This window comes from Beta vulgaris, chromosome 6, assembly GCF_026745355.1.
Source record: "Beta vulgaris subsp. vulgaris cultivar EL10 chromosome 6, EL10.2, whole genome shotgun sequence".
Taxonomy (NCBI): Eukaryota; Viridiplantae; Streptophyta; class Magnoliopsida; order Caryophyllales; family Amaranthaceae; genus Beta; species Beta vulgaris.
Window position 1 is genome coordinate 56,490,641 of NC_079207.1, and position 27,988 is coordinate 56,518,628.

The following is a 27,988-nucleotide window of genomic DNA, read 5'->3' on the forward strand; positions in this document are numbered from 1 at the left end:
TTACGGCGCGGAATTTAACAGTGTCAAAGTTAAACTAATTATATTGTGGTTATTAAGACATACTCATGTCTAAGGAATCTACTAAATATAGTACTTTGATTCTACTTTTAGAATCTAATTAGGTCAAGTCTCAATGTATCAACCATACATCCATATAATCAATTAGACATCTTCAAGTCGTCATAGCCCACGAAACCGCGCTACCAATTAATTATATACTAGTCTTTTAAATAAATCACTTATGTCCAATTTAGTGATTTAGACTAGGGACTTTAAATAAATTGTGATTTTTGTTTACTTTATAGGGTTCCATTATCAAAACGCACTAGTACAAAATAGATGATTTGCGTCGCACAGACACGGAAACGACGCACAGTTGGGATTTGCGTCGCATGTAGGAGGAGTGCGACGCACAACATGGCCCATTTGCGTCGCACCTGCTTTACATGCGTTGCAAAAGCCAAATGTGCGTCGTTTCCGTGTCTGTGCGACGCAAATCAGGTACCTAATTTGCATCGCATCTATTGAGTGTGCGACGCACATAGGCCATGAGGCCAGGCCCACTACCTACCCTTCTTATTTGATAAACCCTAACGCGGTATTCTTAGCACACTCTCTCTCTCAATTATTCTCAGCACCTCTCTCTCTCTCTCTCCTCAACCGCTTCTCTCAAAACTCTCATAATTCTCAAACTCTCTCTACCCTTTTTCAGATCTGAAATTCTCAAATTCACATTCCTTCTCAAAAGGACGACTTCTATTTTCCGGCGAACTAAAAAGGACGACTTCTATTTTCTATTTTCTATTTTCCGGCGAACGGTTTCAAGCGAACTAAACGGACGACTTCTATTTTCTATTTTCCGGCGACCTATGCGAATCACACTAAACGGCGATCTGATGATTTTCTAGTTTCCGGCGAATCACACTAAGTCTCTCGCTTTGACAGGTTCGAAGTTGTTTCAATGTTTAAATCTGATATGTTTTTTCATTTTTAGATCTAATTTTCTTTTTAGTTTTCAAATCTGAAAATTTGATTTTCATATTCAGATCTGAAAAACTAAAAATTTAGTTCATGCAAATGAAGATTAAAAACTCGAATCCTTTCGTTTTTTATTTTTATTTTTTATATCTTTTTTTTGTTTACTTTTTGGCATTTTTAGGGTTTATTTTCTGATTTAGAATTTACTCTATAATTTTCAGATCTGGAATTGGTTCTTCTCGAAGTCGTCTCCCTCGAATACATCGAACCGTTGCAATGTTTTTTTTAGTCGCACCTATTTAATTTTTTTATAATGTAATTTGTTTTGTATATATTGTAGATTTAGTTTTTTAATTTCGTATTTTGTTGTATATTAGATCTGATTTTTTAATTTTTGATATTTGTTTAGATTTTTTCGTTTAGATTTTGTTGTATAATTTTCGTTTAGATTTTTGATTTTTTACAATGCAATGTTCATTTGTTTAATTATCATCTTTTGTTGTTTGTTAGATCTGGTTTTTTTGATATGAGATTTGTCTGGTTTCTTTTTCCTCCTACGCAGTACTAAAGCATTCATGCTTTGGTACTGCGTTTTTTTATTGTTCACATAATGTCATTTGCGTCGCACCGTATATACGGTGCGACGCAAATAGCTAATATATCTGCGTCGTTCAGCATACGACGCAGATCATGTATGGGCTATTTGCGTCGAGGCCTTTGGCGTCGGACCCATGTCCGAAGCAAATAGGCGCCTCACATCCGACGCAAATCGTCTTTTCTGTATTAGTGACGTTTTCGATAATCCTATTTGAAACCACAAATTATTTGGACATTTTATTTAATACTAAACCAAACAATTAAATAAAAACGATTTTTTATTGATAAACATCCAAAGCATAGTCAATGTCTTTACAATTGTAAACATGAAGTAAACAATCTAAAGCCATTCTCTCATATGCTTAAGCCCCATTGACCTAGTATGACACTCATGCTTAGGTTGAGCAAGCGGTTTAGTCAGAAGATTTGCTATATTATCCTCAGTATGAACGTTGCTTATCCTCTCATGTAGTTTTCCAGTATGAAGCTTGCAAGAACCTTATCAATATAAGTCTCTTGCCTAAGTTCAATCAACATTTTAGATCTATCTCTATAGATCTTTATCCCCAATATGTACTCTGCCTCTCCTATATCTTTCATAGAGAAATATCTTTTAAGCCATTCCTTGACTGATTCAAGCATGGTTTTATCATTTCCCATGAGAAGTATGCCATCCATATACAAGACCAGAAAAGTATTTTCTATGAGAAGTATGTCATTGACCAAGTATTTTCTAGTGTTGAGTCCATCAGTATATGTTGGGATAATGGAGGAAATGAGGTTGAAACACAAAAGTTGCAAGTCACGTGATTTTCCTCAGCTAATGCTAAAATTACTTGATCAACGCTGAAAAATAGGTCAAGGTTATTTTTCGAAAAAAATTTAAAGGTCTCTTTTGCCATATTTTTTTTTTTTGAAAAGTTTATTTTGTTACAAAAACTTGTATTTGAAAAATTTTCTTTTTTATTACTACCTCCGTTTCTTAATAAGTGCAACACTTTCCTTATTTAGAATAGGCACAATAAGTGCAACCAAGCTCAAAATGGTTAAAAAAGCTCAATATTATTACAAATATGTTACCAAAAAGCAAGAGGGGACCACAACTTTTGTGTTTCATCACTTGAATTACTCTACTTTATTGTGGACCCAACTTTTTCTCTACATTCCTTGGTATTCCCCCACTTTCTCTATGCTGCACTTATTAAGAAACGGATGAAGTATTATTTACAATTTCTATACTTCCATTCCTCTCTTTTTATTATCATCATGTACCTTATATACTTCCATAGTTCCCATTTTATACCAAGGATTTCTTGACGCATTGGTTAAGATTGAGGTGCTGTGAACAATAGGTCATAAGTTTCAATTCCCCTCCCCTTATTTGTACTTTGTACTGCCTTCGTGGCTCATATGGATAAAAAAAAAAATAGTTCCATTCTTATCTTTTTAATATTTTACTTTATCGGTCCCAATATATTTAATTACAAAACTTCCTATGTACTCCATTCGTCCCATTTTATAGTTCTCGTATTCTATTTTGGGTGTCCCAAAATATTATTCCTATTTTCCTCATTTCCAATTTTAAACATTACTTTTTACTCTCTCTCTCCCTTTTTCACACGAGTTTTTGACACCCTCATTTAATGTTCTTTCGATCTCATTAGTTGGATATAAAAAAAAATTACTTTCTCTCTCCTCTTTTCACATCCCCACTCATTTAATGTTCTTAATCTTTTTTCATTTTTTTATTACAATAATTCAAAAAAACACAACTTTCAATACAAGTATATAATATTTATTATTTCTTTAATTTTCCTGCCCAAAATGAAACGAAAACTATAAAATGGAACATAGGGTAAATTTTAAACAATCACTAAAGTGAGGCATCCGCATCGGGCATGAGCTACATTGGTCATTTGATAGTGTAGACCGTGGGCGTGGAGTGTAGACAGTAGACTGTCTTCAAATAAAATTGTAACGCTCAATTATGGAAAATGTTGTAATGAGACAAGTTACCTTTCTTCCGTGGAAGAAGGAAAACGAAAATCACCTCATTATCAAAATCATTTATATATATCTTTTGCCAACATCACGTACAGTTGTCATTAAAGGCAAATAAAGTATGATTAAAATATTAACTATATACTTGGGTAATAATCATAAGAGTAACAAAAAAGCAACGAACAATGAAATCATTATGGCTATTAACTTTTTTTTCACTTATCATTAAGACATGTAATTATGAATCTGCCATACCATTGGCCTACGTAAAGAACAATCAATTAAAATAAAGAGTAGAATCTAAAAAAGAAAAAAAAAATCACGTAAAACCGAAAACTTCTCCTTAACCAACAAACGGCTCACGAAGAACAAAATTAGACAAAACAAAAAGAAAACCTCCTCGACTAACTAAAGGCATACCGTATACGAAGGAACAACCAAAAACCATGACCGTTGTACTTTCAATTATTTCTAGTGTTTCTCCATCCTAAATTAACTGCTAAATCTACTTTTGTTTTTACGATCTCTAGACTCTAAGACACAAACTTAACCATAACTTGTGTTTCTTTACAACACTTTGATTTTCCCCTATATATTTGTAAAAGTTTTAAAAATAATATTATGAAAATAATTTATTGTAACAAATTCTATTTTTATTTTTATATAGTGAAACTATTGGATCAGATCGTCTGACCCAATATATTTCGTCGGACGAAGCCGCGAGAACGGTGTCGCTGTTCCTTCTTCATCTTCTTCCTCCGCCGCCGCCGCGCCGCTGCTCGTTCTTCATCTTCTTCCTCCGCCACCTTGCTGTGTCGACGATGGACGTATTCCTTGAGATTTCATATCCTTGAATTAAGAGAGAAAGATCCAGTCGGTAGCAGCCTTTTGTAGAGGAGAGAGAAATGAGTTCCTCCATACTTCGTTTTTAGTCTAATGTTCAACAGCAACAACAGCAACTACTTCCTTCATATGGAGAAATGAGTTCCTTCATATGGAGTACGATCGACAAATCTGGTTCAGCATGTTGTCCATCAACCACATGAAACTTGTAGTTATGAATCAAAGTTGCGCTTACCATCTTCAATTGTGTGAAAGCTACTTCCTTCCATAGGCAAGTTCTTGGACCGGCGTTATATGATAAAAATTTATAAGGTGACTATGATCCAAAGGGAATGAGGGTTGTTTAATAATGAAGAAGAAGGAGAAAGTGAGAGAAAGTAGAGGTTAGTGTTTTGTTTTCTTTTCAGTTGGACTTTGTTTTCTTTCAGTTGGACTTTCTTTTCTTTCAGTTAGACTTTGTTTTCTTTCAGTTGGACTTTCTTTTCTTTCAGTTGGACTTTCTTTTCTTTCAGTTAGACTTTCTTTTCTTTCAGTTGGACTTTCTTTTCTTTCAGTTGGACTTTCTTTTCTTTCAGTTAGAATTTCTTTTCTTTCATAGTTAGACTTTCTTTTCTTCAGTTGGACTTTCTTTTCTTTCAGTTGGACAAACTGAAAGAAATAATGGGCCAACTGAAAAGAAATAATGGACTAACTGAAACAAAATGAAGACTACCTGAAAAAGAATAAAGACCAACTGAAACCCAAGTAAGTCTAACTGAAGCACAAAAACCCACTGAAAAACAAAGAAGACTAACTGAAAACAAAATGAAGACTACCTGAAAAAAATTGGAACCACCTGAAAAAAAATGAAGACTAACTGAAAAAAAATTGGAACCACCTGAAAGTCGTCCGACCAAGATTATGGTCGGACGAGTCCGACACAATACGTTCTCTTTTATATATTGATATTAAATAATTATAAAGTGAAATATGTAAATAATACAAAATTAGAGTTGCACATAAAAAGAAATCGAGGAAGTATTTGATTACACGCCAATAAATATTACTCCCTCCCTAACTTCGGTGGAATCTCCATGTTCTGGTGCCATTTATGTTATTTTATGCACCACGTGTTTAAGTTGGTGCTATGCTTTGTACCCGTTTAAGATTGTGTTGGTCCTTGCACTTGAGCCCAATGTTGTGTTGTTCTAGCCAATTAACCCGAGTCTAAAAGAAAGGTTGGTCTTTTGGAAAGTCTTACATACAAATGAAAGATAATTTAGTCTAAACAAACTGATAAAAAATAAAGGGATTTTTGTCAGAAAGGACCTAATAAAATACAAGTTTTGTAGGGAAGGACCTAATAAATTTTTTTTGTCAAAAAAGACCTGATAAAATACTTTTGATTGTAAATAGAAACCACTTTATGAATTTTCGGCCAAATTTACCATTTATCGACATTGACCCTTTTTTGTTACCCCTAGTTGACTCTTTAATGTTCTGTTCCTATTTTAACTGACCCAAACATATTGAATTCTCACACTTTCCTCCCAATAACACAATCTCCATTGAAGGGAAGCATTAACTTATTCGATCTTATCCTGCAACCTTCATCAAATCCAAGGTATGTTTTGCTGGACAAAGGATAATCCTAGGAGGTGGTTTTTGGCTTGTAAAGGTCTGTTCTCCCAAGCTTATTTTCAGTTTAGTTCAGTTCAGTTCAGTTCAGAAAAATACTTTTACTCTCACATATCACTATTCAGTTCAGTTCAGGTCAGCTGTTTTATGCCGAAGAGAACATGCCCTAAATTCTATCATCCCGAAACAGGGCATAAGAGATGCAAATTCTTTAGATGAGTGGATGATGAGATGACATAATGGCAACGAAACAATAGGGATTTGTGTGTTGTAAAATAGAAACAGAACATTAAAGAGTCAACTAGGGATAAAAAAATTGCTGGTAAATTGTAAATTTGGCCGGAAATTCATAAAATTATTCCTATTTACAATCAAAAATATTTTATTAGGTCCTTTTTAACAAAAAAAAATTATTAGATCCTTCTTCACAAAACTTGTATTTTATTAAGACATAAAAAAAGAAGTATATAATACTTGGATATATAAATAGACAATGATAAATACAAATCTAGTAAGATCTTATATGACATGTTTGGCTTTAAAATCAACTAATTTGGGACAAGTAATAAATGGTCAAGATTTCATCTTATGAATGACCTTTTGCTTCATCCTAAGCTAAATTTTGGCGAAGGAAGTAAAGAAAAAAAAAAAAAAAAAAAAAAAAAAAAAAAACTGTAAAATGCGGATCAGTAACAGAACAAAATTCCTTAGAACATTTAACGTAAGACTTGCTCTAATCAATTTTAGTATTTACCCCAATTTTCTTTTACGAAAAATAAGCTCAGTATCTAACCCAAACCCGTCAACCTTTTTGACCCGTATTAACTGAGACCCTCTAAACAGTTTCACTAACGGATCCACACCCATCAAATCATTAGCAGAATACTTATCAGAGCGCGTAGAAATAGCCACATGTAATACACAAACACCTCCAGGCTTCAACGTCCGTTCAATCTCTCCGACAAATTTCTCCGGATAAAGCGCGTGATCAAACACATTAGTAAACTCAAAGTCGAATGTATTATCCGGGAAGGGTTGGTGGTGAAAATCGCCATGGATAACAAGAGGAGGACACGATACGAGGTCGATACCAATTGAGTCTCGAACACCAACTCGAATAAGAGCTTCAACTTCTTGCCCAACACGCGCACCAATACAAAGCGCTTTAGAAGAGTTGGTTAAAAAAGATGAGTTTTTGAGGTGTGAAAAGAAGGTAGAGAATACTCGGATCTTACGGTCCCAATCTCGAGTAGTCCAAATATGACGTAGTTTTGGGTTGAGTGTTTTGTTGAGTTGTTTTTGAATGTAGGATTCGTAGGAGGCGTAACCTGGTCGAATGCGAATACCTGGTGTGGTGGTGGTGGTGGTGGTGGAAGAAGGGGTTGTTTGGAGAGAGAAAAGGAGGAGGAGGAGAGGGAGGAAGAGGAAAACAGAGATGGTGAAGTAACGGAGAATTATAGGGATGAGTTTTGAGGTTGTGGTTTGGTTGTTGGGTTTCATTTTTGCATGGTGTGTTTGTTTCAAATTTTGTTTTTTTGTTTTTTCTATGAATGGTGAAGTGGGGAGAGAAAGATGGGGGTGAAGAGAGAGAGGGAAGTCAACTAATGAGATTAAAGAGGGAGGATTTATAACACTTGGTGATCTATACTCATGCAAGACTTCACGTGGCACTTAATTCTCACTCTCTTTTTGAATGATTTTTTTTTGAAAATTAAACATTACTTGTAAGTATGAAATTACTTTAACAATTGAAATTCGAAATTATAGAGGTAAACTATGTTACACTTACACCTTAGAAAAATAAAACTAGATGAATGTGAGATAACTGTACGTTTTATATAGTAGTTAAGGATAATTTTTCTGTTTCAAAAGCTGAATTGTAAATTATTGAAATAGAAGACTTTTTATGGTAGCATCAATAAAAAAAGCCACCGCAATTGTTTTTTTCATTAAGAATATTAGCGATCATAAATATATGATAATATTTTTAGGATATATCAATATGTTAAGATATATTATCATAGTAGGAAAAATATTATTTAAGAAATATTTTCAATAAGATAATTATATATCTTTATATACGAATATATCCTAAAAAATTATCATTTTCTTTATTATCTGTAATATTTACGATATTTCTAACGTAAATTATTGTAATAAGTATTGATTATTATTAATTAATTACTTTAAATGTCAACTTTCTAATTAAGCTTCTGCGGATCTTAAATTCCTCGATTGGAACGTAAGATTTCTTTTATGGAAACGAATATAGAGCCATACAAGCAAGCAAGTGCCTTAATTTTTATTTGATGCAATAGGCAAGTGCCTTAATGTGTACATAATAAATAAACTATTATTGAACAAATAGTCCTATTAATGGCATTTGGTTATAAAATATGATCATTATAGTATGTCAAGATCATGATTTAGATTCTCTAATAGAAGCTCCGAGAGTATTTCGTTCTACAACTTGCTAGAGACAGAAAATCCATCATTAATACGGAAATATTTATTTGAATTAGATTATTGACTCTTGAGTATTACGCCTAGTCTCCTATCATCTTAAAACATTAGGGATTTGGGGCCTTGGGCCGCAAATTCACGCCCAAAATTTGGATCTGGCTTATCCTTCGGCCTAAAATCGATCTCTTTTGGGGGAAAGTCCAATTCAATCCGACCAACTTTGTTTTTTTTTTTTTCAATTGTCCTATTTTATTTTTAGCACAATTTATCATCCAACTTTATAAATTTATCTTGGATTATTATATTAAAAAAACATAGCAAGTAAATTTGGTTAGATTTTTCTCGATACAAGGACTTTACATAATTTTCATAAGTTTTACTTATATGCAATTAGAGATATTGACGTTCAAATAATTATCTCAATAAACGCGAAAAATAGAATGATGGAATTTAAAAAAGAAGTATATGTTCCTTACTTCACTAGAGGTCATGCATTAGCTTTATTGTGCATTACATACATTTAAAATAATTGAACAAAAAAAAAACAAAAATCATAACATAGGTAATCAAAATACATATATGTTAATATAGGTTGTAAACCTTTTAATCTTAGATCATTCAAACATATTAGTATTATATTTCCATATAGTATTGTGATACATATGGGGAGTATCAAAACATGCACAATCCTAGTTGTGTTAGGATTATTATGAGGTGTACTAGTTTTGTTAGGAGACCTTGTATTTTATTTGCTTTATAAGTTTTTATTTTAGGTGTTTGAGTGATGAAGGAATCCTATTATACTTAGGAGTCTAATTCCTTTGTCATTGAGTCTTATTAGGAGTCTTATTTTATAATTATCTTTATAGTAGGCGTGTCGTTATAGATAGACTAGTTAGGTTTTATCTTTATCCTTTAAGATAAAGATAGCTAAGTTTGTTAGTTATTTTTGTTTATCTTTTAAGCTTTACTAGATAATAAGCTAGGAACTTGTACTATATAGCAAGATTTTCGGCCATCATTAATAAAATAGATCGAGTTGTTTGCTTTTGATTAAAGATTGTCAAGTGCATGTTCGCATTGATTTTGGTCGTCGTACCAAGAACACATAAATCGTGGTTTATGTGAATCTCCTAATTGAGGTTAGGTAGAGATCCTCTAGTTCTTGAGGGAACATATAGAGTTTATCCATTCAAAGTTTTGATCTTTTATATTAGTCACATTATTTTTCGTTCGAAGCATCCGTAGAATCACACCATATTGGCTATAAGAAGAGTATGGATCTATATTGAAAACAAAAAGTAGGGTAAGGGTTGTCGAACCCAACTTCTAGCCAGTATGAGATGAGAGATGTTAATGTAGAGAAAAGTTTAATCAATTATATGATATGGATCTATACTGGAATGATGTTTTCTCTCTACTTTAATCAATTATATGATATTGATAAATAAATCATGTTAATGTAGAGAAAAGTATTTATATAGTGCATCGAACGAGTTATGCACCACAAACATGAAGTCTGATGAGTTATTTGGCAATTAGCATGATGCATAGGCCAACCACATCCAATTAGATATGAATCAATTAAGGGGCTATTATACTGAAGTTTCATTATTAACGTACCTACTAGATACGACTACAAAGTATAAACATCATTCCAAACCAACTCCACCACCACGAGCTAGCAACGATCCACGGCCACCAATACTCATGACCCCCACCAAGGCCACAACCAATCAACAACCCTATGATCAACACCAACAACCACAATATCGTTTATCCAACATCCCTTAATTAAATTTTTGGTTATCCAAGTCATGGTCATTAATGGGAGGCACTTTAAACTTTTAAAGAGACACATAAGGCAACATTCGGCTTTCTTTTTTACAAAACAATTGAATGTAGCTTAAATCACCTCTTTCAGTCGTAACGTAATATACTAGGCAATATAGGGGGGTTTTATATCTTTTATCATCTTCTTAATTCATTTTCCCTCCTTAACCAAATGGCAAACACCCCCTTTAAAGCATAATACTCGCGAGAAAACCCATAGTTTATGGCACCCAATATCATTATATATATCAAGTTTGGGTTGGCTCACTTGGTGTCATGGCATCAGAGGTTCGAGTTCCACCAAGTAAAGGGAACTTAAAGGAGGATTTCTCTTACCTTTTTCCCCTTCTTCTAAGTGCTTAGACTTTTAAATCAGACGTATACAAATGCAGCCCAAAAGTTATTCATTTACCAATAATAAAATTTACCAGTATAGTAATCCCGCTATGGAACAACTGTACCTAAATCATCTTGTCATAAAAAAAACTACACGTTACAAAAACTAATGGGCGAGAATGAACAAGTACTATATAATATAAACTTATGAGTGTTTTCCATTCCCCAAGGCCCAAAGACCAAAGTGCATGGTCCTTTATTCCATTAGGTGGCAACTTGGCCTAGACATCAAAAAAGAATAGTACAGTGACTAGTCAATTACAAATGTATTTAGAGTATTATATTTCTCCCTATTATGTTCTATTTTGTGAAAACTTTCTTTCATTTACGACCTTTCTTTAATATATGCATATTTACAAAAAACTAATGGGCGAGAATAAATGCATATCAGACTTGGGGGTGCTAATCGAGCGAGTTGATCGGGAGATGGGGTTTGCTTGACTCGACTCGAAAATCAATCGACTCGTGCTCGACTCGACTCGAAACTCGTCGAGCACAAAATTTCCTAGCTCGACTTAACTCGACCTCATTGTTAAGCTCGACTTGACTCGAGCTCGTTGTTAAGGTCGACTCGAGCTCGTTGTTAAGATCGACTCAGGTCAACTCGATTTGGGTTCATTATGTTCAACCCAACACAAACCCATCAAGCTCAACCCAAACTCTCAAGTGTCTCCCACTACAAAAAAAATGGCTATAGAGGCACATCATTTGGCCGACTTGCCTCTAAAACCCCTTTTACCATCACATAAACATGGTTGCCTCTAAATTATATGGTTTTTAGTGTCAAGTATATTCTGGTGCCTCTAAAGATACATTTCAGCATCAGATGAATGTTGGTTGCCTCTAAAATCATGTTTTTAGCATCACATGAATATTGGTTGTCTCTAAATCCATAATTTTAGCATCACATGAATTTAGTTGTCTCTAAAGCCTTTTTTTTAGCATCAACTGTAGTTAGTTATCTCTAAAGCCATGTATTTAGCGTTACATGACTTTAGTTGTCTCTAAAGCCATTTCTTTTCAGCATCAACTGTAGTTAGTTGTCTTTAAAGCCATGTATTTAGTGTCACATGAATTTAGTTGTCTCTAAAGCTATTTTTTCAGCATAAACTGTAGTTAGTTGTCTCTAAAGTGATGTATTTAACGTCACATGAATTTAGTTGTCTCTAAAGCCAATTTTTTTAGCATCAAATTTAGTTAGTTGTCTCTAAATCCATGTATTTAGTGTCATATAATATTTCATAGCGACACACTCACAAGTTCCACAAATAAACAATAGTGTATTCTAGATATTAAAATTCCAATAATAATCTACTGTTTTTTTATTAAAAATTTAATAATGTAAGGTTAAAAAAAATATGTTAAATTCACCCATTTACATTGGCGGATCTTGTTGTATAGACGATTGTTACGGGTTGATATTATTTTGATTTCGGATAGTCTTTTTTCTGGCAACTCGGATTTCAGATCTTTCAATATCGAATTGTGGCGGATTCGGATTATATCAGATGTCGGGTGTAGGTACTATTCGAATTATATCAAGTTGAATCAGATTGGTTTCAGATTAAAATATCTGAACTGAATTAAATTGAACTGAACTAAATTGCGTTGAAAATAATTGTTTATGAGAACAGAAAATTGAGAACTTATCAACTGAATTTTCATAAAAGACAATTTTCACAATTTCACTACTATAAAAATCAGAGAAAAGAAATTGAAGAAAGTTGAATCTTCCATAAAAATTCAAGGTTAGGTAATGACTAATTTCACTACTATAAGTTTATAAATTTCAATTTTGTAGCTTACACATACTTTAATTTGAGTTCGAATATAATTTTTCAGACATTTAATGAACTACTTAAGTTTTTTTTTTTTTTGAAATTTAAATATTACAGTAATTCTCAACAAAAATTACAACACAAAAATAACTCCAATAAACTATCCATTAAATTCATATATTCAATAAACATCATAGTCTTACAATAATTACCAAAAAATACAACAAACTTAAAAGAAATGACAAATAACAATCTGAAACAACTCCTAACAAATCTGAAAACCAAAAACAAAACAATCTGAAAACCAAAACAAAAAATTCTGAAAGAACTCCTAAAAAAACAAAAATCCCGACCTCCTAAAAAAATTTTGAAAAACAAAACAATGGAAAATTCTGAAAACCAATACAGCAATAGGTGCAAGCAAAACAAAAAAAACAAAAAATCTGAAGAAACTCCTAAAATCTGAAGAACAAAACAGTCTGAACTTCTGAAAATTTGACCGCCGACCTCACCAACGTACAAAATCGAACTGTCGACTTGACCAACAAAATCGAACCCCCGACCTCACCATGGAAGTCCTCGAAAATCCTTCTCAAAATCAAGCATATTCATCATGTGGTAAACTATAGTTACAAACAACTAACAAAAATCAATCAAAGAAGTGAAAGTTTCCATCACACACTGACCTATAAAGATGCTCCTCAAGCTTAAATATTTTTCCTTTATAGATATGTAGTCCTTCCCAAACAGAATCACCTCCTTGTACTACTGAGTCCAGAACTGAAACCTTAACAAGGTGACAAAAAAATAAGAACAAGATTGTTAGCACACAAACATCAGATGATGAATTTATATTAAATCGAGAAACATCCCAAAACCTCCAACTGTTTCCAAATTAAATAAAATAAAATACAGATACACCTTTGCACTATCACGAGGTAGAATCTCATCACCAACCCATGCAAGGAGCTTTTCGTTTGCTGAAACAGGAAGACTAGGAGGGGGCACGGGTGAACTTAGAAGAGCAGATGATCGCTTAAGACAGCACTTGAGGAAATTGTAAAAAGGTAGGCAGTGTTCCAGTATATCATAGAGAGAAGATGGAAATGTCTGATACATAAAACCAAAATTAAAGTTGTAAAAAGGGAAGCGAAAATATATATAAAACTGTCAACTACAAAACAAAATCCATTTAGCAACCATTATCTTCCATGTTCAGTAACGGGAGAAATGGAGCTAAACTTTATTCTCAGACAATCTTAACCTAAATTTTATCCAATGAAAGAAGAAATTCACTAAGAATATACTTACAACTCAAAACATCAAGCAGATAATATCAGCAGTTAAACCAAACTGAACTTATCAATATAACTTCATCTCCAAACCAGAAACCAATCATAGAAATTGATATGCAGACATGAGTTATAAAAACATAATAGCCTTTGTCATGTTATTCTTGAAACAAAAACTGATATTACATTTTGTAGTTTGTATATTTGTTGTTAGTTTAAAGTTGTAAATAAAAACAAACCTGATCTCTGTCATCAGTGTCAACATCTGTAGAGATATCAGTGTGTTGGCTAGTATCAGCCATGGCAACACCATACTCACCCCAATACTCCAACTGCCCTCTTTTCTCCGCCACTGCCTCCACCATCTCCGCCACCGATGCTGGTGTCGAACCCAAATCATTATACTGCCAAAATTAAAAACAATTCTCAAATTCCTGCAATAAAAATAACTAAATTTGTATTGGTGAAGTTTGCTTGATATTTCTGCAGTAAAAATGACTAAATTTGTTGACGCATTTCATCAAACAGTAAGTGTGCATGCTTCTGTCTAACTAATTTCCAGGAAATCTTGTGCATTGTTTAAAATTTTATCTTTCAGAGTTATAATGTCTCTGATTTTTTAAAATTCTAACTACTTAACTTTATAGTTTAAGTCTTTGTTTAAAAATAAAATGAAGAACTGCAGTTGACATAAGGTAGAAAAAAATAGGAGGGGAAAAGAGGATCAAGTTCAAAACTACAGTAGATGAAAAAAGAAGAAGAGAGGAAACGTATCTGTAACAACTATACAAGTCCAAATGCAGCTGAGCAGCAAAAAACACCAACCAATAATAAACACAAAATTAAGTATTACAACCAGTTCACAAACTTGAAACATTCAAGTTTTCACTATACTACTATTCAATCAAACAAGGAAAAAAAAACCCACCAAATTATCCTATTACCATGGAACAAAACCATAACCATAAAATTGAAAAATTCGTCATCAGTTTAACTCTCATAACAATTGAAATTGAAGAACGTACCTGACTACCTGTTGAAGCTTGACAGGTAGTTCAAAATTTCGCTATTTGCTAGGTTTTCTTGAGAAGGAATTTCGCCTAACTATAACTGCATTGAGGATAAATTTCGCATATATTCGTGAATTCTGGAAGAATTTTGAAATAACATCGAAAGAAATCTTGAACCAATTCTTCCTATTAGCAGATAATCACAATTCCCACAGTTGAGAGATTTGGGAGATCGAAATTGTTTTTGGCAAATATTCGTAGGGTTTTCCAATTAGTTATCTGTCAGTCAAAACCTTTTCTATTTTCCTTGTTTTATGAGAAATTAGGTTTTTTTTCAAGTTTCAAAATTTTCGTGGAAAAGATAAGGAGGGAAAGAATAATTGCGCCAATTTTGATCTATACATAATTGCCCCTAAAAAAAATACTAGAGGTCCGTTGCCATAGATAATGTCTACTGTGTCGATCGTATATCACAAAATTAGTTTAGTAACTTTAGAAATTAGTAGTGTTACTAGAAATTAATAGAAATTAGAAACTTTCGAAATTAAATTAGTATTATTGATTTTTAAGAAATTATTATTCTAAATTTATAAAATCAAAAATATGTGAACATGTTACACGCGGTGATTAGGGATTAATTTAATGCTAACATGTAACACGTAACTAGAGGTGATCATTTTGGCCCAGCCCGTTTTTGGGCCGGGTTTTTGGGCAGAATTTTTCGGCCCGCCCGTATTTTTTTTTTGCTTTGGCGGGCTTTGGACAAGCCAAAAATAACTTTTTAGTCTATTTTTTGGCCCGGCCCGTTTTGGCCCGAAATAGCGGGCTTTGCACACAAAAATCCGGCCCGCAATTTAGGCCCGGCCCGACCAATGGGCAAATTTTTTTTGGTCTCGGCCCGACCCATGATCACCTCTACACGTAACACAGTAACAGTTAGTTGGTTATCGTCGATGGCCCGATATTATGATTTAGGACTTATTGTCTTAATAATTACATTTACAATTTGACTTATGTCTTATTGTTGACACTTGTTAACCCAAAAAATTGGCAGATTTACTCATATAGCAAATAATCGAGTCATTTACGTGAAATATAGTATAACAGTATACTTATATTTATGTATCATTGTATCAATGAAGTTTAAGCCATAGGTTTTCTTATCGATACTTATAGGCTTCATATCAAGATCTTGTTAATAAGCAATAAATTTAATCAATTAAGATATTGTTAATGTGCAAAATGATACAAGAATTTAACAAACCTCCTTATATGTTATGATTAACTTTTATGGAGCATTGTTATGTTGAACTAATCTATTGAGTTACAATGTTCTACATCTGTTGCAACTGAATTAAATGTTTTTGGTTCCATGATGAATTTAACTTAAAGTGATTAACTTAAGTATGGTATTGTTATTATCTTGAATTAAACTTAGGGTACTGTCAAAGTAGTTGTTTTGAGTTACAATATAAATTCAACTTAGAGACGACTAACTTAAACGGAGTATTGTTATATTGAATCGATCTGCTAAGTTACATTGTTCCACATTTGTTGCAATTGAATTAGATGCTTTCGTTCCGAAATGAATGCAACTTAAAGATGATTAACTTAAGTAGAAAACTGCTGTTATTATCTTGAAATAGTTTATCGCCTTACATGTTGATACATCTAATGTAACATCAATTTCTTTCAATTTGACTAAGATACATGAGTTTCAAATTGAATATAACTTGTTAACGATTAACTTAAATAGAGTATTGTTGTCTTGATTTAACTTATCGATTCACATAGATATATACCTTGAACCTATCCACTATTAACTTATTTTACGTCGATTATATATTTTAAGTTTTCAAATGCATAAAGCTTAATGACCTTAACTTAGATTTAATTTTAAAGGTGGTCTATGATTAAAAAAAGCTTAAGCAATGCAACAATTGTTTTCCTCTTTCAATTTTTCTTTTTCTTTTTAGAGTTAGACTTGTACCCATATGGCCATATCTACATCAATATAAAAGAGATCTTTACGTTACAAGTTGATCAACGGAGTACTTGGTACAGAGATAGATATGCCTTTTCAACCATTAAAGCAAGTACTTGTTGGCTATTGCATTTCCTCTTAGGCTCTTATATACGAGGGTGTGCATGTTTACTAGCTAGGAATAAAAACACTATCCTTTTCTACACCCACTACAAGAAAATGCCCAGTCAACGACAACTATGCAGCGACGGCCACTAAAACAGACGTTAAACATGTAATCAGCGACGGTTTACAGCCGACGTCTCTACCGACGGTTTTTTTAAAATCCAGCGTTGGCTTAAACGGTCGCTAAAATCAACGATCATGTTAAACCGTCGGTGATATGAATTTTTTTATTTCAGAAATTGAATGGCTTGGGCGACGGCTGGAAACCGTCGGTGAATTTAGTGAAGCCGTCGCTGATGTGGATGACTTAAACCCACTCCCATCCAAACTCCCACTCATATTATAGTCGTTACAACCTCCCAGCATTATTCTCTCAAACAACCTCCCACGCATCAAGAAAACTCCCACGCATTAGCCGGCGAAACTGCGACTAAACACTGGCGAACGACGACTCGACACCGGCGACTAAATACCGGCGACGGTTACTTCTTTCTCCCACTCAGAAACTTCTTTCGCTCTCTTTCCCACGCACACATTCCAAAAAAATCGCTGGCGGATCTGCCTTGAAGTCCATTCCGGCGAACGACGACTTGACACCGGCGACAGAAACATCTTGCCGGCGGTAATTCCTACAGCTCTATGTTTTTTTTTTAATTTCTATTACCCTAAAAATTGAGTTTTTGGGATTGAAGGGACCCTGCCGCCGCGTGATTCACTCCGCCCTTCCGCCGCTGACTCTGCCGCCTGCCGCCGTAACTTCCCTCTTCAATCTCAAGTTTGTTGTTGTTTGTTAGTTTGAGTTTAATTTGATGTTGGCTGCTCTGATTTATTATTGTAATTTTTGATAACAAGCTAAAACCCACAAAATTGAACCCGTGATTAGAATGATCAAATTGTGATGTTGGTTGTTCAATTCATGTTATTGTTGTAATTTATGTTGTTAGTTGTTCTGTCCATAAATGATATAACTTTTGCTTTTAGGATGGTTAATAATTGAAATTTGAATGAATAGAAGAGTATTACTCCTCATATGGAAGAAGTTTAGGGAGGAAATGGGTGAAATGTTGGAGGAAATAAGAAATTGTAGTTGATCAAACGAAATTTCTCACTTCTAAAGGAGGAAAGAGATAATGAAGTGAAGAGAAGAGAAGAAGTTCTGAAGTTGATGTTGGTCTAAATTGTTTCAATGCTTTAAATCTGTAGTGTAGATTTAGTTTGTACTTTGTAGCACTAACTCACATAATCAATAGTTCTTATTTATGTAGTAGTAATATGGCTAGCAGGTAGTGATCAGTAGTTTTGGGATATGGTTGAAACCCAAAGGCGAACTGACGTTGTTCTAAACTTTTTGGAGACCAACTTGTTGATCATATGTAGGAAGTATTGATTTCACTAGAAGCTGAGATTAGGTTGTCAAAGAAAAAAAAAAAAAGAAGCTGAGATGACTTTTCAACTATCAATTCCAAGAGTGAAGTATGGTTGTTTACTTATTCAAACTGTTGACTAGTTCTTAGCAAATGTTTTCACATTTTAATTACTTCCCCTTTGTTTTTACAATAACTTTTTTTTTATGAACTAGGGACACGATAAATCAATTGTAAACCCATGTTTAAGTTACATTTTTATGTTCTCAATGAGTTCTTTTTTAAGTACTCATATTGGAATTACTCTTTTATATATTAGTTTTACCATTCTAAAATGGTAACATTTAGTAGTAAAACATTGAGTTTAATGACAACAAGATACTATATATAAAAATGAATGTGATCCCCAATGAATAGATCGAAAAACCATAGGAGATTTTTCACAGCTCTAGTTCATTTTTTTTATCAAGGTGATTGTAAGTTTGTAACTCAGACTGATTTTGTGACATTTAGATTACTAAGAAAAAGAAACCATCTGAAACCGTTCAGACTGATTTTTGTCAAGCTATTCATGTCATTCAATTGGTATAATTTTACATTGGTTTTGTGAGTTTACGACTCGTTTGGTTGGTGGATTTCATGAGAGGAAAAGAGAATCATTGATTTTTTTTAGATGGAATCATTTATCTAATTCCGTTTAAGTGAGTATTTGCTTTGTGAATGTAGGTGACCACACTCAACTGTCTCCTTGCCGTCAGACAGTGTCGTCTCTCTATTGTGTCCTTGCCGTTGGACTGCCCTGCCGCCTCTAGGTATGCTTTAATTTATTAGTTTATAATACTTTGAAGTTTAAGTTAGTGTATTAATTATCATAATAATTTATATGATGGTTTCTTTATTAAATGTTATAAAAGTTAAAAACTATATTATTATCACAATAATTAATTTATTGCACATTCCTTTATTTGTTACACTATCTGAAATATTTATATTTTTTTGACATATTTGTTTTCGTGGAAAAAGTTTGGATAATGTTATAAATTTAATTTAAGTATTTAAATAAATATGTTTGCATCATCATGTATTTAGAATTGTAGAATTGTACGTATGTGGGTTGTTAATGACTATTGTGATTGAAATGATTTAGAATTGTAGAATTAGGCACCATGAAACGGAAGGAGCGTTGGTGGATGTATGATAGATATGACAATGGGCGTAACTTGAGGCCCGAGTTCTTGAGGGGGGTTGATGAATTCATTGAATTTTGCAAAGCAAATCCTGAAAGCCCAGGTTTGGATGAAGTTAGATGCCCGTGTCCGAAATGCAAGAACAGACGTATGCATGACGCAGACACGGTTAAAGTGCATGTGTATAGAAAGGGATTTATACCTGATTACTACGATTGGTATTCTCATGGTGAAGAGTTACCTCGATCCGCACATGAGCCATCTAATCCATACCGTGAAATGATTTTCGATGCTCTTGGGAATAACTCAGAACCGTCCAATGTTGAAGAGCCTAGTGGAATGGACGAGGAGCCTAATCCTCAAGCAAAGTGTTTTTGACCTATTAAAGGCTTCTGAGGAACCATTGTACGAAGGGAGCTCCATGTCTGTGTTGGAAATGGCATCTAGAATAGTATCTCTGAAATGTGAGTAAATTTCCACATAGGTGTGTTGATGCGTTTGCTTCATTATGATGAAAGAAGCAATACCTAACAACAACAACATGAGTAACACATTTTACGATACGAAGAAGATTTTGGAGGGATTAGAGCTTCCCACGAGAGGATTCATGCGTGCCCCAAAGGTTGTATGTTATTTTGGAGAACTGATGCACACTTGGACAGATGTACAGTGTGCGATAGCGACAGATACAAAAGGACTTCTAAGGGGTCTTTAGTTCCAATGAAAGTTCTGATTTATTTCCCAATCACACCGAGATTGCAAAGGTTGTATGCAACAAAAAATGTTGCTGAAGAAATGACATGGCATGCCAAAAATCCAGAGCCGAAGACAAAATGGCTCACCCTAGCGACAGTGAAGCTTGGAAGCATTTGGATAGATCCTTTGACGAATTTGCATCTGAGCCTAGGAATGTTCGGCTCGGTTTGTGTACCGATGGGTTTGGTCCACATGGAAAATTTGGGGGTCAGTAGGCCGGTCATCTTAACCCCGTACAACTTGCCTCCATCAATGTGCATGAAAAAACCCTTCATGTTCCTTTCGTTGCTCATTCCTGGTCCTAAAAATCCGAAGGGGAACTTGGATGTGTACATGCAACCCTTAATCGAGGAATTGAAGCAATTATGGGATGTTGGAGCAACAACTTATGATATTTATCGGAAACAAAATTTCAATATGCGTGCTGCCATTCTTTGGACAATAAGTGATTTTCCTGCGTACGGTATGCTATCTGGCTGGGCTACAGCTGGGAAAAAGGCATGTCCTTACTGTTTGGACAAATCTAAAGCTTTTTGGCTCGACCATGGGGTAAAGTTTCTTGGTTTGATTGTCACCGTCAATTCCTACCCCTAGATCATCCTTTTCGTAACAACAAAGTAGCTTTTTGCAAAATAAGGTTGAAAAAGGGTCTCCGCCACACATCATGTCTGGGGAAGAGTTGTGGTCCTGTGTTAAAGACTTGCCAAAGGCTACAGATGGGCCAGAAGCACTTAATACTTTGAAAAAGTTGAGAAAGGGTGGTTCAAACAAAGCTGTCTTTGGGAGCTCCCATACTGGAAACTCTCCATCTTCGTAACAACCTTGACGTCATGCACATTGAGAAAAACTTTTTCGACCAACTAATTTCACAATTATGGATGTGAAAAAACAGACATCAGACACTGTTGCATCCAGAAAAGACATTGCTAAATTGTGTAAAAGGCCTCAACTTCATGTTACCAAGGATGCGAACAGAAAAGAAACTCCACCAAAAGCGCCTTTCGCACTGGACATAGCCCAAAGGAAAGTATTATGCAACTGGGTGAGAGATTTAAAATTTCCAGATGGTTATGCTTCCGACTTAACAAGATGTGTGGACATGCAGTCCGGTAAGCTGCACAGTATGAAAAGTCATGACTGTCATGTCTTCATGGAAAGATTATACGATAGCATTAAAGGAGTTTCTCCCGGTTCATGTGTGGAAAGCTGTTACTGAGATTAGCCTCTTTTTTCGTGATTTGTGTTGCTCCACCATCACAGTAAGAGACATGGAAAGATTGGAAAAGAACATAGCCGAATCCTTTGTAAACTTGAAAAGATTTTCCCACCATCATTCTTCAATTCCATGGAACACTTACCGGTTCACCTTCCACGCGAAGCTAGGCTATGTGGTCCCGTACAATACCGTTGGATGTATCCCTTTGAAAGGTACCTTATCTTTCATTTTCATATATCCTTTTTATTGTTCTTCGCAATTATGTAACTCTTTTCATAACCACTTTATTAGGTTCCTTAATCATTTAAAACGCAAAATTGGTAACAAGGCTCGTGTGGAGGGTTCTATTTGTAATGCGTACTTGTGCGAAGAGATTGCAAACTTCTGTTCCAACTATTTTCAGCAAGGAGTGGATACTAAGACACGAGATTTAGGTCGTAATGTCACTGATGAAGTTGATAGGATGCTCGATGAAAATGTCCCAGAACTATTTAGAGTTGATTGTGGTCGGCCGTCAAATGCAGGTGGAAAACGATATTTAACTGAAGCAGAACTTCAACGTGCACACCTATATGTGTTAGCAAATACAGGCATCTTACAAGAATTTGAAAAGTAAAACACTTGTTATTAATCATACTATTTACAAATTTAACTTTTATTTTAATTAGACATTGACAATTGTTATGATTGTAAGGGGTTTCGAGGACCACATTCTTCAAATTCGACCTACTCTACGTGCAGAAGATGTGTGGGTGCAACATGAAGCAGAATACCTTGATTGGTTTAGATCGAAAGTGAGTTTGTGTAACTATTAAATCTCGCTTGATACAAAGTTGTATCTAACATATGAATTATTTTAATAGGTTATTCAAGACAAACCAAATGATGATGTACTGTTGCTTTAGCAATGGGTCCTTCGACATTAGTTTGCACTTGGAGTGGATACTATGTTAATGGATACAATTTCCAAACACAAGGATCAAGCAAACACAAGTCCACCATGAATTATGGAGTGTGTGTGTCTAATGACGGAGGGAGTGATTTCTTTGCGATTCTAGATGATGTTATAGAATTGAAGTTTACTGGTGCACTTAGGCAATATAACACTATTTTATTCAAGTGCAATTGGATGGACAATGTCAGGGGAATGAACATCGATCAATACAAGCTAGTTGAAGTCAACCATACCAAGAAATACCCCAAGTTTGATCCCTTTGTGCTATCATACCAGGTTAGCCAAGTATACTTCGCACCGTACCCAAGCTTGAAAAGAGATCGTGCTCAATGGTGGGCTGTGTTTAGGACAAAGGCAAGGTCTGTGATTGATGCTCCTGTTGACTTCGACTTCCTTCAGGAAACAAGTGTTGGGACTCCAACTCTTTCTGATCCAAGTGATATTCCCGATTATGAAGAGGGTAATGATGTCGAGTGTGTTCAAGCAGATGATGAAGATATTTTATTTGAAGTCCCCTCAGGTGATGATGAAGAAGAGTCTAGTTTCGAGTCTAGAGATAGCGAGGATGATGACGATGAAGATGATGGTTTTTGGGATGACGATAGTGATGATGAACTAAGCGAGGATGGGAATTCACTTTGATTTGTTTTAGTATATCATAACTTGTATTAAGAACACCATTTATATTAAAATTCGTGACTTTTGTAATGATTTGTTGAAGATTACTTGTTATTTTGTAATGATGCTAGATTTTTTTTCACTTTAATGGTAGACGATATTTTGTTATGATGGTAGACTAACGATTAATTATCCACCATGATTTATAAATTTGTTGTTTTATATAGGTAATCATGTCTAATCCTAAGGGGCGCGGAGGTCGAGATGGCTTAGGTGGAAGCCAAGGTCGTGGGCAATTGATTCGCAAGGAGCTTTTTGAGTCACCAGGAGCTCCAGAATGCCCGAACCTTGGCTCTGAGACGCAACGAGATGATTCAGAGGCACGTGACATTGGTGACCGCGTACCGGAGACGCCGAGCAGCCAGAGGGAGGAAGCTGAAGGGTCAAACCGTGCATCAAAAAGGGTTTTGAGCCCTACTGGATTGTGGTAAATTTCTAAATTAATATATGATTCATGGCCGCTTCTCTACGGTACCAGTTGTTGCTTCATCGAATTTGCTTCATTAATAGGTTCGCGATTCGACTTTGATCGTTATGGACTGGTACCAAGATCGAGCCCTAGACAAGCGGACCTAATTTTAACAGCCGGTACTGTAACAATGAAAATGGCCCCTTCTTTAGTGCGATTATATGAGCAAATGCCTGAACCAAAATATGTTATTGCTATGGGAGCATGTACAATTACAGGGGGGATGTTCAGTACCGATTCTTATAGTACTGTTCGAGGGGTCGATAAACTAATTCCCGTGGATGTCTATTTGCCGGGTAATATTTATATTTTCAATGATATTGACAATTTAAGTGTTTGTTTTCTCAGGTTTGATGATAACAAAGTTAGCGGGTCCATCACTGACATTTTCCAGGGTCATTTTCGAGAACCTTGGTTTAACTACGGTGAGGTGGACGATGCAACAAAGACGCATTGGTGGAACTCATTCACGGTATGTATGAATCAAATTATGAAGAATTAAATTTATTATATTAGTTTATTAACAACTTGTTTTAATGTTTGTTAAAGGGTCTTTACGAATGGGATCCTGAGTTAGATGACAAAGTGAGAAAAGCATACCAGATGAAAGCTGGAAATCGTTTGAGAGACTTGCGGTATTGGGTGCTCAACAAAGCTAAAGAAAGGCCAAAATGGTTGGGGAAAACCATTTATGAAACAATGAAAAAGAAAAGTCAGGAGCCCGCATTCCGCGAGAAATCTGAGAAGGCAAAGAAGAACCGAAGAGGTGGTTCCCTCTCTAATCCAGTTGAGCCGTCGCACTTTCAGGGTTCCATCTCGGCGGCACAACATGCTAAAAAGATGGTAAGAATGTTTCATATGTATTACTTAGTTTGAATTTCATGATTTTTTCTGTATATGTGAAAAATAAAGTCTATGTTCAACAATGTGTACAGGCAAAGAGTAGAGGAGGAGTATTCCCTACCGCCCCCGAGTTGTTCCTGAAGACTCATTTCAAAACTGTTGCTGGAAAAGGAGAGATTGCAGCAAACAAGAGAGCAAAACAAATTTCGGTACATACCATTAAACATATATTTAAGTCATTATAGGCTATTTTATTTGCAAAATGAATGAACTTGAGTAGTTTTAACTTAGTTTGAATCATAAACACCTCAAACATCCTATATATACTTAGTTAAATGTGTTAGGTTGTAGTTTTTATTGAAGTAACAAAATATAGGCAAGTTAGAACCAAATATAGGTCATTTAGCTCATTTTAGGCCCTATTGCTTGAAAATGAAAGAACTTGAGTAGTTTTAACTTAGTTTGAATCATAAACACCTCAAACATTATATATATACTTAGTTATATGTGTTAGATTGTAGTTTTTATTGAAATAACAAAATATAGGCAAGTTAGAACCAAATATAGGCCATTTAGCTCATTTTAGGCCCTATTGCTTGAAAATGAATGAACTTGAGTAGTTTTAACTTATTTTGAATCATAAACACCTCAAACATCCTATATATACTTAGTTAAATGTGTTAGGTTGTAGTTTTTATTGAAATAACAAAATATAGGCAAGTTAGAACCAAATATAGGCCATTTAGCTCATTTTAGGCCCTATTGCTTGAAAATGAATGAACTTGAGTAGTTTTAACTTAGTTTGAATCATAAACACCTCAAACATCCTATATATACTTAGTTAAATGTGTTAGGTTGTTGTTTTTATTGAAAGAACAAAATATAGGCAAGTTAGAACCAAATATAGGTCATTTAGCTCATTTTAGGCCCTATTGCTTGAAAATGAATGAACTTGAGTAGTTTTAACTTAGTTTGAATCATAAACACCTCAAACATCCTATATATACTTAGTTAATGTGTTAGGTTGTAGTTTTTATTGAAATAACAAAATATAGGCAAGTTAGAACCATATATAGGCCATTTAGCTCATTTTAGGCCCTATTGCTTGAAAATGAATGAACTTGAGTAAGTTTTAACTTAGTTTGAATCATAAACACCTCAAAATCCTATATATACTTAGAAATGTGTTAGTTGTAGTTTTTATTGAATAAACAAAATATAGGCAAGTTAGAACCAAATATAGGCATTTAGCTCATTTTAGGCCCTATTGCTTGAAAATGAATGAACTTGAGTAGTTTTAACTTAGTTTGAATCATAAACACCTCAAACATCCTATATATACTTAGTTAAATGTGTTAGGTTGTAGTTTTTTTTTGAAATAACAAAATATAGGCACGTAGAACCAAATATAGGCATTTAGCTCATTTTAGGCCCTATTGCTTGAAAATGAATGAACTTGAGTAGTTTTAACTTAGTTTGAATCATAAACACCTCAAACATCCTATATATACTTAGTTAAATGTGTTAGGTTGTTAGTTTTTATTGAAAACAAAATATAGGCAAGTTAGAACCAAATATAGGTCATTTAGCTCATTTTAGCCCTATTGCTTGAAAATGAATGAACTTGAGTAGTTTTAACTTAGTTTGAATCATAAACACCTCAAACATCTATATATACTTAGTTAAATGTGTTAGGTTGTAGTTTTTATTGAAATAACAAAATATAGGCAAGTTAGAACCAAATATAGGCATTTAGCTCATTTTAGGCCCTATTGCTTGAAAATGAATGAACTTGAGTAGTTTTAACTTAGTTTGAATCATAAACACCTCAAACATCCTATATATATACTTAGTTAAATGTGTTAGTTTTTAGTTTTTATTGAAATAACAAAATATAGGCAAGTTAGAACCAAATATAGGTCATTTAGCTCATTTTAGGCCCTATTGCTTGAAAATGAATGAACTTGAGTAGTTTTAACTTAGTTTGAATCAAAAACACCTCAAACATCCTATATATAGTTAGTTAAATGTGTTTGATTGTAGTTTTTATTGAAATAACAAAATATAGGCAAGTTAAAACCAAATATAAGTTGTTTTTGCTCATTTTAGACCATATTGTTTGAATATGCGTGCATAAGAGTATATTATTTAACCAAATGCAGGAGACGTACAACAAGAAGCTGGATGATTGTAGCACTCAAGGGTCACAGCCAAACCCTGATTTGTTGTATTGGGAGACAGTTGGTGGGAGGAACAGAGGAAAAGTGCAGGGGTTAGGTCAGGGAGATCATTTGTACTACAACTCTTCATCTGGGCGAGGAGGAGATGGCTCTTCACAACCATATGAGCCATCGATTTTTTCTCAGCTAGAGGCGCAGGTGGAGGCCAAGGTCGCTGCACGGATGGTAGAAGTGGAGGCAAAGGTTGCAGCACGTCTGGAAGAGTCAAACCGGGCCCTCGTGCAGGAAATGATGCGGAACATGACTAATTTTGGTCACTTGTTCTCAGGTTGCAACACAGGACCCTCTCCACAACGCAGACCAGAGGATGTCCCGGGGTTTGGTGGTGGCGGCAACAATGCTACACAGACACCAACCACAGTGTAGTTTGTTTGGTTTTGACAACTAGCTAGATTACTAACTTATAGTTTGTTCATACTTAGTCTAATTTTATATATGCACTTAGTGTCTATATTTATCGGCATATATCTAGTTTTGTTTTTAGATGTCTCGGTATATTTTTTTGGAACTCCACTTTCACTCGATTTCCTGACACCGAGATTTATTTTGCGTATTAAGGTAGTTTGTTTAATTATAGACATTTAGTGTCTAAATTTCCCGATATTGGGATGTATTTTGTGTACAAAAATCTAATCTATTTCATTTTTAAGTTGCATATTTCTTAGTTTAAAATATAGAATGCGATGGAGGCGACGCAGGAACATGTTTAATGTAGTATATGTCGATGTTGGCGTGCAATACAGGTTTAAGTATAATTTTGGAAAACATTATTAAATTATTTAATATACTTCCTCCGTTTCTTAATAAGTGCAACATAGATAAAGTGGGGGAATACCAAGGAATGTAGAGAGAGAAAGTTGGGACCACAATAAAGTAGAGTAATTCAAGTGATGAAACAAAAAAGTTGTGGTCCCCTCTTGCTTTTGGTGGCATATTTGTAATAATATTGAACTTTTTTTACCATTTTGAGCTTGGTTGCACTTATTGTGACTATTCCGAATAAGGAAAATGTTGCACTTATTAAGAAACGGAGGTAGTAATTAATAAAAATAACGACGGCTAAACTTGAACCAACGACGGCTAACCAGTCGTTGAACAAGAGAGCAATGACTGCCAAGGAAGTACAGAGCAACGACGGCTTAAGGAGATCCGCGACGGTTAAGAGCCGTCGGTGAAACAACGACAGCTTCAAAGCGTCGTCTACTTACCGGCGGTCCCACACCGTCGATACACCGACGGCTCCAAACCGTAGGTGCTAAATACTTAACGACGGCTAGCCAATCAGACGTAGAAAACCGTCGTTGATCCACCACCGACGGCCAA

At 34.6% G+C, this 27,988-nt stretch overlaps 3 protein-coding genes and 1 long non-coding RNA gene across 4 annotated transcripts; 2 read left to right on the top strand and 2 right to left on the bottom strand.

Moving 5' to 3' along the window:
* Window positions 1-6,500: 6,500 nt before the first annotated feature.
* Window positions 6,501-7,685, bottom strand: LOC104897232 (hypothetical protein). Its single transcript, XM_010684066.4, has one exon. The coding sequence runs from the start codon at window positions 7,534-7,536 to the stop codon at window positions 6,787-6,789; it is 750 nt and encodes a 249-aa protein (XP_010682368.2). The 5' UTR covers window positions 7,537-7,685; the 3' UTR covers window positions 6,501-6,786.
* A 4,968-nt stretch (window positions 7,686-12,653) lies between these two features.
* LOC125493996 (uncharacterized) lies at window positions 12,654-13,607 on the bottom strand. Its single transcript, XR_007270349.2, has 2 exons — window positions 13,428-13,607; window positions 12,654-13,293 (listed from the first exon to the last, which is right to left on the bottom strand). It is a non-coding gene; the product is annotated as an uncharacterized LOC125493996 (long non-coding RNA).
* Window positions 13,608-21,569: 7,962 nt separating this feature from the next.
* Window positions 21,570-22,385, top strand: LOC130591860 (uncharacterized). Its single transcript, XM_057395803.1, has 4 exons — window positions 21,570-21,692; window positions 21,772-22,092; window positions 22,175-22,274; window positions 22,344-22,385. Exons 1-4 carry the CDS (start codon window positions 21,610-21,612, stop codon window positions 22,383-22,385), a joined length of 546 nt encoding a protein of 181 aa, XP_057251786.1. The 5' UTR covers window positions 21,570-21,609.
* Window positions 22,386-22,387: 2 nt separating this feature from the next.
* Window positions 22,388-27,031, top strand: LOC125494002 (uncharacterized). Its single transcript, XM_057395804.1, has 6 exons — window positions 22,388-22,711; window positions 23,281-23,540; window positions 23,931-24,054; window positions 24,132-24,425; window positions 24,518-24,634; window positions 26,588-27,031. The coding sequence occupies exons 1-6, from the start codon at window positions 22,388-22,390 to the stop codon at window positions 27,029-27,031; spliced, it is 1,563 nt and encodes a 520-aa protein (XP_057251787.1).
* The last annotated feature ends 957 nt before the right edge of the window (window positions 27,032-27,988 follow it).

Coding starts and splice junctions, on each gene's coding strand:
- LOC130591860 (XM_057395803.1), top strand. CDS start 21,610: ATGGAACACTTACCGGTTCACCTTCCACGCGAAGCTAGGCTATGTGGT. Junction 21,693..21,771: donor TGGATGTATCCCTTTGAAAG/GTACCTTATCTT, acceptor CCACTTTATTAG/GTTCCTTAATCATTTAAAAC. Junction 22,093..22,174: donor ATCTTACAAGAATTTGAAAA/GTAAAACACTTG, acceptor TATGATTGTAAG/GGGTTTCGAGGACCACATTC.
- LOC104897232 (XM_010684066.4), bottom strand. CDS start 7,536: ATGAAACCCAACAACCAAACCACAACCTCAAAACTCATCCCTATAATT.
- LOC125494002 (XM_057395804.1), top strand. CDS start 22,388: ATGGGTCCTTCGACATTAGTTTGCACTTGGAGTGGATACTATGTTAAT. Junction 24,426..24,517: donor CACAACATGCTAAAAAGATG/GTAAGAATGTTT, acceptor CAATGTGTACAG/GCAAAGAGTAGAGGAGGAGT. Junction 24,635..26,587: donor AGAGAGCAAAACAAATTTCG/GTACATACCATT, acceptor AACCAAATGCAG/GAGACGTACAACAAGAAGCT.